The sequence below is a fragment of the Archocentrus centrarchus genome, unplaced genomic scaffold (assembly GCF_007364275.1).
Source record: "Archocentrus centrarchus isolate MPI-CPG fArcCen1 unplaced genomic scaffold, fArcCen1 scaffold_24_ctg1, whole genome shotgun sequence".
Taxonomy (NCBI): domain Eukaryota; kingdom Metazoa; phylum Chordata; class Actinopteri; order Cichliformes; family Cichlidae; genus Archocentrus; species Archocentrus centrarchus.
Window position 1 is genome coordinate 3016091 of NW_022060254.1, and position 14357 is coordinate 3030447.

Below are 14357 nucleotides of genomic sequence, written 5' to 3' on the forward strand. Positions count from 1 at the left end.
AATGTTTCATAGCAAATTCCTTTTTTTCCCCCCAAGTAAAATATGTTATGTGTCACATGACAGTATAACAAACCACTGTGGGGAGGGGAGGAGCAAAGTGTGCCTGCTCTGTGCTGTGACAGGAGCGACACTTAGACAGTCAGCCTGCATCTGTGATGAAACCGCAGCACTGCACACAAGAGAGAAACTGAAGCCAAAGTATCGATCTCATTACACTGATATTGATCAATACCAATATCAAAATTGGTATTGATATTACTGATATTAGAATTGATCTGCCCACCACTAGCTCAATGTACTAATGGTGGAGAAAACAACTTACTTATCTGCCATCATTGGTAGCCATGGTAACTACAGGGTTCAAGCAAGAAATATTTTTCAGCCCAGCCCTAACGCTAATACTAATTAGTAAGCTAATGCTAAGCACTAAATGCCGCTTCCACTTGTTAACTGAGTGACGGGGCCTACGATTGTAACTGGAAACCACCTCTGAAGCCTAGGCAGTAATCACAGTCTTTGTGGATGTGTAGTTACATTTCTCGAGGTGTATGTCAGGTTAGGTTCAGAGAGGACTTTCAGTTATGTATGAAGGACCAATGCAGAACTCTAAATCAGACCTTATTAGATCGATAGAGTGATAAATTTTGCATATAATCCAGAAAAGTTACATTTATATATCAAGCATTTAATGTGTCCCAGAGTGCCGTCTCCTTCCACTAATGTGTTTGCAGAAATCACATAAAAAAAAAAAAATACACAACAAAACATAATCCAGGTTTTTTAACAATCAGCTGCTCAAAGCATTTCCTATATTCGAATATCAGCCACCATGTTGGTGAGCATAAATGATCACATTTTTAATGCAACAATAGGAAGTGACATCATCTTGCTAGGAACTGTAGTTTTTTATTCTTGAAGGCCTCTCATAGCTCCACTGGTGCTGAAAACTAATGTTTGACTATTCTGAATACAAGTAGGGCTGCAACTATCAATTATTTTAGTAATCAAATATTCAATTTGTTACTCTGTCAATTAATCAAGTAATTGGATAAGAAATAAGTTTTCCTTTTAACAGTTCATCTGCATAATTTAACTTCCGTACTGCAGATGTTTCTCTGTGTGAAATAAACAGGGTGGATGGAGCAGCTACAAAGTTCTCTTTTCTTCATGCTGCTGATCAGGTGGTTGATGAAGGACCTCCAGCTGTTTCACCGTAAAGGTTTTAAGGTGATTACAGGAACAAGAGCTCCTTTCACTCCACCTGAGCTCACGGTTTCTGCCTCTTTGCAGTTGCTGTGCCTGCAGTCTGACGGCACATAAAACAGCTGCTGTTGTGTTTTTGTTGTAAAACTGGGGGCAGAATGAGCTTAATGCTGCAGTGCTTTTTATTCACAAGCATCCTCCAAATTACGTTTCTACTGCAGCTCTATTTTAGATAAAAAATATTTTGACGGAGCCTCTCGGTACTGAAGGGGGTGGAGGGGGGGCACGGAAAGAATGCCAGTGCTAATGGCAGCCCCTGCTAGCAAACTGTGGTTGTAGATCTGTTCTGGTGGCTACAGCTGACATAAAGAAAAATAACAGCTGACATCCTCTACACAACACACGCGTGCACATTCAAACACGCACACTCACAGCACAGAGCAGTGAAGCTGTGGAAAATCCTCTAAGCAATGATCCACTCATGTTAAAGGGTCAATTTATTTTTTTCCCAAATGACGGAAATTAGTTGAAGCCACTGAGAACTAACGTGGATGAAATGCTCCGCTTACACGGAGACACCTGAGTTGTAGAGTTGAAAGGAAACATCGAAGCAACAAATTTGTGTCGAGGATTTTTAATAATCAAGTTGAGTTAATCCAGAATCGTTGCAGCCCTAAAATTTGCATTAAATTTCAGTTTGTGTATCAAAATACATGAAGGTTGGTATTTACCTTTCATGCTGGGATTTTTTTTTTTTTGTTGAATAGGAAGCCTGAAATTTTTTCCTTTGATCTTCATTTTCCCTCTTACTTCTCGCGTTCATCCCGGTTGTCATTTAATTGCCATTTTAATTTCTGTAGCCCACGAAATCAAGTGCACACACGACCAAACGTGCACATTGTTAATGAAACTGTCCGTGCTCTGTGGTAGATTGCAAACTGCAGCGAAATGATGCAGGCGCAAGCGGCGATAATAGCAGCGATAGGGGCAGAGTCTGCGAGGTGCGCTCCTTTGAGAGGCAGAGGAGCGCAATCTTTGTTGGATCTGAATTAGTACGATTTGCCATCCAATAAAAGCAAAGATGTTAACAAATTAACTGGACAATATTCTGGCAATTTAGTGATATTTCCAGAGCTGTGGTCTTGACTGGTCTTGAAATAAAATCCTGAGTCCGCAAGGTCCGAGTCCATGACAAGACCGAGACCAAATGCGGTCGAGTCCATGACAAGACCGAGACCATCAAAAAGCGGTCTCGAGACCAAGACCGATCTCAAGTACTACAACACTACAGCCTACACCTGGGTCTTGCCTGGTGTGGTAGACCCCAGCCTCTACTGATCTTGTACTCAGAGCTTGCTCTTGTGCTGCCGTGATTAGTGCCTCTGTGCTGTCTGTCAGTCCAGCTTTTTCCAGCCATTGATAGGATTTCTCTATGTCCACCCACTTCTTCTATCTGCCGGTGGTACATGCCGTGCAGAGGCCTGCCCTTCCATGACGGTTCCTGTTCTTCGTCGTCTTCTTTCTCGGGTTTCTGATGCCTGAGGTACTCACTAAGCACGTGATCCTTTTGTGGCCATCTTCCTGATGTACTCATGGATCTTTGTTGTTTCATCCAGGATAGCGGTTCTGACACTCAGTAGTCCTCAGCCTCCTTCCTTCCGCTTTGTGTACAGTCTCAGGGCGCTGGATTGGGGTAAAACCCTCCATGCATGTTAAGGAGGCTTTCTTGTCTCGACATATATATATATATATATATATATATATATAAGATTTTTTGTGGTTATGCCTCTGGACACCACCACAGGCATGTCAGATTTGATTTCAGATGTGACTGAGGTGGACTTTCAGCTTTAATTATGGGGGCTGACCAAATATTTTGTATTAATTGTTTAGGAATTACAGCCATTTTTAATAAACAGTCTGCCATTTAAGATGATTGTGCCAGAGTGATGATGGCAGATTTAAGTCTGACAGCACTGGAATGCATAAGTGATGTAATGAATAGAGTAGCAGCTTTGAATATCCAGGAAAGTAGACAGATGAGTGATTACAGATGTGCTTTATTGAACTTACATATAAGCTTCATTGCTAAACTGTCAAAATACAGTATTGATCATTGAAATCAGCTTTATTATAAGTACTTATAAATGAATATTTCAATGGCCTATTTAGAGGTGCCACCAGAGGAGAGAGAAAAGCTTCTTTAGATTACTAAAAATGATTTTCTCTGTCTCTGTTAGAACTGATTAAAGTTGCTTGTGGCCTCATTCTTGTCCTCATATCCACAGGAACTTTTCAGATATCGATTCTGGTCGTGATTCTGTGATGAGTTCTCGATCCAAGGGCTTGTTTCCATCCTTTCCTTCAGATGGGTAAGATGTTACTAAGTTGTGAATGTACATTAATTGTTCAGTGCAACATTTCATAAGGTTTGTGTACAGACACAGCATGTTAGTTTTTCAGTGTTCTTGGATAGTGTTTTTTACCTCTTAACAAATGAATTCAACATTTAAAAATTGCATTTTTGCATTTACTAAGGGCATATTTTTCTAATATTAAAATTTGTTTGATTATTTGAAACATGTACATCTGACAAATATCCAGGAAGGGGGCACATAGATTTTCACAGTACTGATGAGTTTAAATACCTGTGGTCATCATCCAAAGCAACAAGTCTGCTGCTTTGGACGGTGAAGAAGAGAGTGCAGGCAGGGTGAGATTTATTATTTAAACTGCAAGAATGTCTGAAAGACATAAAGGCCTGGATGATCTCTAATTTTCTGCTTCTAAATTCCAATAAAACTTAAATTATTGTTCTCTTCCCTATATAGCTTAGAAACATAGTGTCTAACCAGATCCTTACTCTGGATGGCATTACTTCCAGTGTAACACTGTGAGGAATCTTGACCAGTCATTTTTACCAGGATATGTCCTTAAGTGCACATATTCAGCAAACATGTAGGACTGCTTTTTTGCATTTACACCATATTTCTAAAATTAGAAACATCAGAGTGAGGCTGAAAAGCTAATTCATGCATTTGTTACCTCTAGGCTGGATTATTATAGTTCATTAATATGAGGCTGTCCTAAAAGCTCCCTGAAAAGTCTTCAGCTGATCAAAATGCTGCAGCTAGAGTACTGACAGGGACTAGAAAGAGAGAGCAGATTTCTCCCATATTGGCTTCTCTTTATTGGCTCCCTGTTAAATTCAAAATAGAATTTAAAGTCCTTCTTCTTACATACAAGAGCTTGAATAATCAGGCCCCATCATGTCTTAAGGAATTTATAGTGACATATCTGTCATGTACATTGTGGCAGGCAGGTTTAAGACCCCAGTGCAGGACTCAGGACATGCCTGAACTTTACCATCAAATTTTATTAGCTGGAAGACTTGGGAAAAAACTGTACGGAGCAAGCAGAGCAAACGGCAAAGCTCACTTGAACAGAAATAGTCATGGACAGGAGAGCAAAGAGAAGGAAGAGCACCAAGCAGATGATTCCAACAGAGAACTGAAGAAAACAGAGATAATATATACACACCCCAAAAATCAGGAAAATAGGACACACCAGGAAGCACAACTGAACAAAATTTGCCTGACAAGACTAAGGAAGCTAACAAGGGAAACAGGGTTTCAAATACAAATAACTAAACCAGGAACTGAAACACAGATATCTAACTAAGAATCAAAAACCAGAATTTGAAAGTCCAAAAGCAAGAACTCCCACACCCGAGACCCAGGACCACTACATTATCACACCAACAGAGCACTTTGCTCTCAGACTGCTGGCTTACTTGTGGTTCCCTCGGATACTTAAGAGTAGAATGGGAGGCAGAGCCTTCAGCTTTCAGGCCCCTCTTCTGTGGAACCAGCTCCCAGCTTGGATTCAGGAGACAGACACCCTCTCTATTTTTAAGATTAGGCTTAAAACTTTCCTTTATGATCAAGCTATATAGTTAGGGCTGGATCAGGTGACCCTGAATCATCCCTTAGTTATGCTGCTAAAGACCTAGGCAGCTGTGGCATGATTGTTGTGGTTGGTGCTATATAAATAAGATGGAATTGAACTGAATATTAACTTTGAACACAGGTTTTGAGAAGCCTTACAAACAGTTGTGTGTGCGTGTGTGTGTGTGTGTGTGTGTGTGTGTGCGTGCGTGTGTGTGTGTGTGTGTGTGTGTATAAACAGTTTATTAAATATATGTATATATGTATTATGTACAGTATATAAGTATATATGGAAATCCCAGCTTGCCCATATTGGCAGTCTATTTTTCCCTCCAAGCTCGGGTCCCTCTACCAAAGGCCTGGGAGCTTGAGGGTCCTGCGCAGTATCTCAGCTGTTCTCAGCATTGTGCTCTTCTGGACAAAGATCTCGGATGTTGTTCCAGGAATCTGCTGGAGCCACTCTCCCAGTTTGGGGGTCACTGCCCGAGTGTTCCGATTACCACGGGGACCACTGTTACCTTCATCTTCCACATCCTTTCCAGCTCCTCTCTGAGGCCTTGGTATTTGTCGAGCTTCTCGTGTTTCTTCTTCTTGATTTTCCCGTCACTTGGTATTTGCAACCTCTCCTTCTTCCTTTGTCTGTCCATCACTACGATGTCCAGTTGTTTAGCCATCATAAATTGGTCTGTCTGCATCTGGAAGTCCCACAGGATCTTAGCTCTGTTTTTCTTAACCACCCTTGGTGGTGTGTCCCATTTTGATCTCGGGACTTCCAGGTCATACTCGGCACAGATGTTCCTGTATACTATGCCGGCCACTTGGTTACGGCATTCCATGTATGCCCTGCCTGCTAGCATCTTGCACACTGCCGTTATGTGCTGGATTGTCTCAGGGGCATCTCTGCACAGCCTACTAGTGTTGTAGTCAAGACCGCCTAACCCGAGACCGAGACAAGACCAAGACCAGAGGGTATCGAGACCGAGACAAAACCAAGACCAGTGCCTGATGCTATATGACATAATATAATGTGAAAAATTATAAAATTACTTCTCAAATTGATCTGAAGATCCACATTCCCATAAAATCACCCTGATATTAAATACTCACAGTTCAAATAAATGTAACCATCTTTATTTAATACTTCTGGGTGACTTCCATCATTTATCACAGAATGTAAAACAATTATTCATAGTTTATGTCACGGTTTGATACTGAGGACTGAAGCAGACGCAGGGTGGCGGGTTTAGTGCAAGGTTTATTTACAGTGAATCAAAAGCACAGATCAGGCAGGCCAGGAAGGGGGGGGGGGGGGGGGTGAGAGACTCGGAGGCAAAGGTGGAGAAAGGAGCTTCGGGTGCGGTGTGGCGGACAAGCACAGAGGTGGACACTGAGGAGAGGGATCCGGGTGGTGAGCTTCCCAGGAGATCTCCGCTCGACGGGCAAAATCTGAATACAAGAAAACACAAGGTAAGTTACGGGGTAAACGCAAGGAAGCTGTGCACATCAAGGAGCCGAACTAACTGTTTCACAGTCAACGATCCAGCGACAAATGACAGCCTACTGCCAGCTTAAGTAACGCAGGAGGATGAGCTGATCGGCAACAGGTGTGGAGATTGCTGCTCCGAAAGCCGGCCCACGAGGGGAGGAGACCTCCCACAACTCCAGAGGGTCGTGCCCACTGTAATGTTCTTGTCTTATTTATAATAAAAGAGCTTGAAGAACATTGGGCTAGCTTCAGCTAGCCATTATTAAAAGACTCAGACTTGACATGTAACATGAACTGCCATCTTAACTCTTTGTCTTCTTCTCCACACCTCCTACGTGGCTCTCGTACAACACTGACACCTGCTGGTGACACCTTAGTTAACACTTATCATTACATCCCCCTTTTTTTTTTTCAGCTGCTTAAAAGATTAGCTCAGTGTCACAGCAGTTATTCCTCATTCACATAGTCTTCACTAGCACTACATATTAAACAGAATGCAACAACATACATGTTTCAGTAATGAACTTTCCTTATGTCTTGTAACTCAATGTATGCATATGGCTCAAAAGAAATATATTCAGCTTGGTATTTTCAACACATGTCAACAAACAAACCTAGCATTGGTCTTTAAAATTACACTATGACTCTTTCACTTCCTGTAACTGTAACCATTAGGAACACATTTTAACACATTAAAGTCAGCAACGCTTTACCACTTTCTTTACACAGTTAACCCGTTACTCATTCATATTTGTTCTATGAGCCTCTCAGGTGGTTTCTTAGGTCGAGTGGACCTTCTGAGTGTTACAGTCACTGGCAATGATGAAGAAGATTCACTGTGTTGCACTTCTGTCGCAACATTCTCTTGTTCCCATCCTGTCTCTTTCTCTGACTCTCACCATTCTGAATCTTTACAGACTCCTCCTGTTTTCTCCTTAAAACTTGACCATTCTCTGTCTCGACAACAAACGATCTGGGTCCTACCTCTTGCAGTACAGTTGCTTTTCTGTCCCACAGCTCAGGACCATCAATCCTCACAACATCCTTTTCCTGCAGAGGCCACAGATTCCTTGCTGTTTTATCATAGTTCCTCTTCTGTCTTTGCTGGAGCTTCATTCTTTTGTCAGCCCACTTGTTGTCACTCCTGTTAGCCATCCTTCCTTGGCATGTGAGGAAGTGTGGTGCGCAGTTTGCGACCCATGAGCAACTCAGCAGGAGATGCTCCACATTCCAGGGCAGTGGCTCTGTAACTCAATAAAGCCAGGTAAGGGTCAGCATTACATTCTCTCGCTTTTTTAAACAATCGTTCACAACCTGGACCCCTTTCTCTGCCCGTCCATTAGCCTGCTGATACAAAGGGCTAGAGGTGACATGTTCAAATCCGTACTGAACTTGCAAAATCACGAAACTCACTGCAGTCAAATTGTGGACCATTGTCACTCACCACACAATGGGGAATCCCATGTCTTGAGAAAAAAACTTTTCATGTGTGTGATGACAGACTGTGCTGATGTACTGGAAAGCTGCGCTACTTCAGGATAATTAGAGTAGTAGTCAACCACTAGAAGATAGTCCTTTCCATGTAGATGAAACAAATCAGTACCTACTTTTTGCCATGGTGGCAGTGGGAAGATCTGCAATCAGCATCGGCTCTTTCTGTTGCCTGTACCGATGTTTAAGACATGTTTCACACTTTTGAACCATCTCCTCTATATCTCTGTTGATTCCTGGCCAGTACACAGCTTCTCGCGCTCTCCTTTTGCATTTCTCCACTCCTAAGTGTCCCTCATGAATGCGTTGTAGCATGTCTCGACGCATAGACTGTGGAATGAGAATCCTGTTTTGTCTCAGAAGCAGACCATTAGCCACACACAAATCTGCACGCACAGGATACCAACCCGGACAAACACCCTCGTGACCATCCATTCTGGCTCAGGTGAATTACCTTTTGCAGTTGCGGGTCTTTCGCCGTCTCCTGCGCAATTTGCTGTAGCATTACATCTGATGCCGGGAGAGAAGCAGTCACCATGTTTATGTGCATTTCAACATCAACAGACACAGGGCTACACTGTGTGTCATCACTTGGAGCTGGTGCTCGTGACAGTGCATCCGCCAGAACAATGTATTTGCCTGGTGTATAAATCAGTTCAAAGTCATACCTTTGTAGAAACATCATCAGGCGTTGAATCCTGGGTGACATGTCATTGAGGTTCTTTTTTCTGAGTGCTATGAGCGGTTTGTGGTCAGTTTCTACTGCAAACGTTGGTAAGCCATAGACATAACTGTGAAATTTTCCACAACCAAACACTAAGCCCAAAGTCTCTTTTTCAATCTGAGCATAACGTTGTTCAGTCTCTGTCATTGACCTTGATGCATACGCTACCGGCTGCCAACTGTCCTCTTGCATCTGTAGCAAGACAGCTCTAAGCCATCTTTTGAGGCATCAGTGGAAATTTTTGTTGGCCTTGTTGGATCAAAGAACGTGAGCACTGGCTCAACAGCAACAGTCTGCTTTAATCTCTGCCATTCGTCCTCATGTCGCCTTGTCCATTCAAACACCGTGTCGTGACGTAGCAACTCTCTAAGGCATGTAGTCTTGACAGCTAGGTTAGGAATGAACTTACCTAGGAAATTAATCATTCCCATGGCTCGCAGTACACCTTTCTTATCAGTAGGGGCTGGCATGTCAAGTACAGCTTGCACTTTTGACTGATCAGGTTCCACCCCTGCACTTGTGATCTTGTCACCCAAAAAGGTTCATTTGCGTGACCCAAAAAGGCATTTGTCCCTGTTCAGTTTGAGTCCATTCTTTTTGACCCTCCCCAAGAGTTTTTTCAACCTTTCATCATGCTGCTGCCTTGTTGTTCCCCAAACGACCAAGTCATCAATGTAGACTCTGGTACCTTCAAGACCCTCAATTAACAGATTCCATAGCTCTGTGAAAGATCTCTGGAGCAGATTTGATGCCAAATGGAAGCCTCAGAAAACAGTAACGCCCAAATGGTGTGTTAAAGGTGGTATATTGCTGCTTTCTGGGTCCAGTCTCAGTTGCCAGAATCCATGTGAGGCATCAAGTTTACTGAAGAACTTAGCTCCAGCCATCTCACTCATGATTTCTTCTCGTTTTGGAATCTGATAATGTTCTCTTTTGATGTTTTCATTGAGATCTTTAGGGTCAAGGCACACTCTAATGTCACCTGTATTTTTTTTGACACATGTGATAGAGTTGACCCAGTCTGTAGGCTCTTCCACACGCTCAATGACACCCATTTGCATCATTCTTTCCAGTTCTTTTTTTAAAGCTGGTCTAAGTGGCGCTGGTACTCTCCTTGGAGCATGCACTACAGGCTTGGCATTTTCTTTCAGCTGAATTTTGTAAGTTTGGGGCAATGTTCCATGTCCTTGAAACACAGAGGTAAACTTTTCCACTATAGCAGAAGTCCCTTCACAGTGCTGCGGTGTACCACTTTTATTTTGTTCAGCTATCTCCAGGCTGTCTGTGTTTATCTGGTAAATCCTTTTAACCAGACCTAAGTCTTCTGATGCTTTGTCTCCTAGCAGCGATTCATGTCCAGCAGGCACAATGGTGAACAGCAGGTTGTGCTGTTTGCCTTTAGCTGTCACCTTTAGATTACACCCCCCTTTTGTTTTGAATCGGCTGATTATTATAAGCTTTCAAAGGAGCGATTTTTTCTGCAAACCTTTTAGGCTTCTCTTTCAATGTCTGGAAATCCATTTCACTAATCAAGTTAGCCTTGGCTCAGTATCAATTTTGAATGTCACCACCGTCCCATTAACTAGCAAAGGAACAGTCCATTTATCATTAGCTGCTACATTAACCATTTGGCTTACATCAGCTAAGGACTGCACAGTCCACATTTTCACCCATGTGACACCGTCTTTATGAAAAAGGTGTCACTCAAGTCATCACTGTCATCAATGTCTTCCTGGACTGTATGCACGCTTTGTTCCCTTCCCCTTTGAGAAACACATTTTGGTGAAGTTGATTCAGTCCCTTGCACTTCATGCACCGTTTACCAAAGGCAGGACACCTTCTAGCTTCATGTTTTTCACCACATCGCTTGCAGCGAACATCCCTTTATTATTCATTTTATTCCTGTCGGCACTGTCATTAAACTTGCTCCGCTGCGTCCTTTTTGGCGCCACAGCGTTCACTACGCCATTTTGTTGGTGCTTTTCTCCTAGCACAGGGCCTTGAAATGTCTGCATCTGGCATCGTGCTAACTCAGCGGCTTGACATATTTTAACAGCCTCGGCCAATGTGAGGTCTGACTCCCTCAATAATCTCTCTCGGAGCTTCTTTTCATTAGTCCCAAAAACTATTGATCTCTTATCATGGAGTCTTTCAGATCGCCAAAGTTACATGACTGAGCTTTAATCTTGAGGTCTGTGAGAAAATTATCAAATGACTCACCCTGTTGCTGTAGGCGTGAGCGAAACACGTATCTTTCACACGTTCATTTTTTTTGTCAGGCAGTGTTCATCAAACTTCTTTACGACCTCGTCAAACTTGTCTTTGTCGGCAGGTTCAGCAAACACAAAAGTGTTGAAGACTTCTATCGCTTCTGGGCCGGCAACGGTGAGGAGCACGGCGATTTTTCTTTCCTCTGCTCGTCGATCTATTCCGACTGCCGCCATGTACAGCTGCAAATGCTGTTGAAAGCTCTCCAACTTGCATCCACATTTCCAGTCAGCTTCAGCGGACCCGGCGGTTTTACTGCATCCATCTTGTTGTGTTGCTTCCTTTACCTCCACCCCACTCCTGGTACCATGTAATGTTCTTGTCTTATTTATAATAAAAGAGCTTGAAGAACATTGGGCTAGCTTCAGCTAGCCATTTATTAAAAGACTCAGACTTGACATGTAACATGAACTGCCATCTTAACTCTTTGTCTTCTTCTCCACACCTCCTACGTGGGCTCTCGTACAACACTGACACCTGCTGGTGACACCTTAGTTAACACTTATCATTACACCCACCAAAACACACACCAGAGAGAAAGAGAGAGAGAGAGGAAAACAACAGAAACACAACAATAAATAGCCCGGGACGTGACAGTTTATCACAATACTCTTAACTGTTTTCTGCCTTTCATAAACAATACATAAAGTTATATTGTTTTTAAACCAACAACAATCTTTACAAATGTGAACGCTATTTCAAAACCACATAGCTAAATGTGTAAAATGGCAAAACAATCATCAACAGTAAAAACTAAAGCTATAAGTTTATCTCATATACAGATTAAAGCTGCAGTATGTATCTTTTATGAAAAAAAAATTTTAATCAGTTTTTTACATATTTGTTAAAACTGACACCATGTCAGGACAGTATGAGATGGATAATCTGTGGAAAAAATCGAGTTCCTCCACCTCTTCCCTGAACTGCTCCCAGTCAAGAACAACCAATCAGAGCCAGGAGGAGGGTCTTAGCACTGTCAGTCACTCCTCGTGTGTGCTGCTCAATGTAGTTGTGTGCGATACTTCAAGATTTGGCATCGATGTGATGCCAAGTGAATAGAGGGCCAGTATCGCCGATACTGATACAGACACTTTTTAATAATTATGAAGAATTTTCATGAAGTTTAACTGGTTTGAGATTTTTTTCCTTTGGATCATTAATTAGTTAAAACCCAGGATAGAATTGGGCAAAGTTTATATGTAAGTAGAAAATACTTTATCAAAATAAAAGTTATTGTTCTGAAACAATAGAACATTAACAAAACAAATTTCCCCATAGATTGATGTCTGGATTTTTTTATTTATTTACTTATTATTTTGTTAAAAGAAGTGTACCAAATCATCACTCAAGAACAAATGGAAACTGTTTTCCAGGTAGATTGTTCAGAAAGTATAATACATAAATTAATAAAAATGTCCCTTCGTTCACTAATTTTCTTGATTTTTTTTCTTAAATAAACAAGCTGTACAAATTTAAGTTTAATTTTGCTTTAAATGTTTCATAGCAAATTCCTTTTTTCCCCCCAAGTAAAATATGTTATGTGTCACATGACAGTATAACAAACCACTGTGGGGAGGGGAGGAGCAAAGTGTGCCTGCTCTGTGCTGTGACAGGAGCGACCACTTAGACAGTCAGCCTGTATCTGTGATGAAACCGCAGCACTGCACACAAGAGAGAAACTGAAGCCAAAGTATCGATCTCATTACACTGATATTGATCAATACCAATATCAAAATTGGTATTGATATTACTGATATTAGAATTGATCTGCCCACCACTAGCTCAATGTACTAATGGTGGAGAAACAACTTACTTATCTGCCATCATTGGTAGCCATGGTAACTACAGGGTTCAAGCAAGAAATATTTTTCAGCCCAGCCCTAACGCTAATACTAATTAGTAAGCTAATGCTAAGCACTAAATGCCGCTTCCACTTGTTAACTGAGTGACGGGGCCTACGATGTAACTGGAAACCACCTCTGAAGCCTAGGCAGTAATCACAGTCTTTGTGGATGTGTAGTTACATTTCTCGAGGTGTATGTCAGGTTAGGTTCAGAGAGGACTTTCAGTTATGTATGAAGGACCAATGCAGAACTCTAAATCAGACCTTATTAGATCGATAGAGTGATAAATTTTGCATATAATCCAGAAAGTTACATTTATATATCAAGCATTTAATGTGTCCCAGAGTGCCGTCTCCTTCCACTAATGTGTTTGCAGAAATCACATAAAAAAAAAAAATACACAACAAAACATAATCCAGGTTTTTTAACAATCAGCTGCTCAAAGCATTTCCTATATTCGAATATCAGCCACCATGTTGTGAGCATAAATGATCACATTTTTAATGCAACAATAGGAAGTGACATCATCTTGCTAGGAACTGTAGTTTTTTATTCTTGAAGGCCTCTCATAGCTCCACTGGTGCTGAAAACTAATGTTTGACTATTCTGAATACAAGTAGGGCTGCAACTATCAATTATTTTAGTAATCAAATATTCAATTTGTTACTCTGTCAATTAATCAAGTAATTGGATAAGAAATAAGTTTTCCTTTTAACAGTTCATCTGCATAATTTAACTTCCGTACTGCAGATGTTTCTCTGTGTGAAATAAACAGGGTGGATGGAGCAGCTACAAAGTTCTCTTTTCTTCATGCTGCTGATCAGGTGGTTGATGAAGGACCTCCAGCTGTTTCACCGTAAAGGTTTTAAGGTGATTACAGGAACAAGAGCTCCTTTCACTCCACCTGAGCTCACGGTTTCTGCCTCTTTGCAGTTGCTGTGCCTGCAGTCTGACGGCACATAAAACAGCTGCTGTTGTGTTTTTGTTGTAAAACTGGGGCAGAATGAGCTTAATGCTGCAGTGCTTTTTATTCACAAGCATCCTCCAAATTACGTTTCTACTGCAGCTCTATTTTTAGATAAAAAATATTTTGACGGAGCCTCTCGGTACTGAAGGGGGTGGAGGGGGGGCACGGAAAGAATGCCAGTGCTAATGGCAGCCCCTGCTAGCAAACTGTGGTTGTAGATCTGTTCTGGTGGCTACAGCTGACATAAAGAAAAAATAACAGCTGACATCCTCTACACAACACACGCGTGCACATTCAAACACGCACACTCACAGCACAGAGCAGTGAAGCTGTGGAAAATCCTCTAAGCAATGATCCACTCATGTTAAAGGGTCAATTTATTTTTTCCCAAATGACGGAAATTAGTTGAAGCCACTGAGAACTAACG

General features: G+C 41.7%; 1 protein-coding gene across 1 annotated transcript in view; it reads left to right on the forward strand.

The window, feature by feature from the left end:
• The window catches only part of LOC115775625 (uncharacterized), a 106577-nt gene that overhangs the window by 43476 nt on the left and 48744 nt on the right, over positions 1-14357 (forward strand). The window contains exon 4 of the mRNA XM_030723093.1: positions 3492-3575. Coding sequence (XP_030578953.1) covers positions 3492-3575 — 84 coding nt within the window. The remainder of the gene's footprint in view (positions 1-3491; positions 3576-14357) is intronic.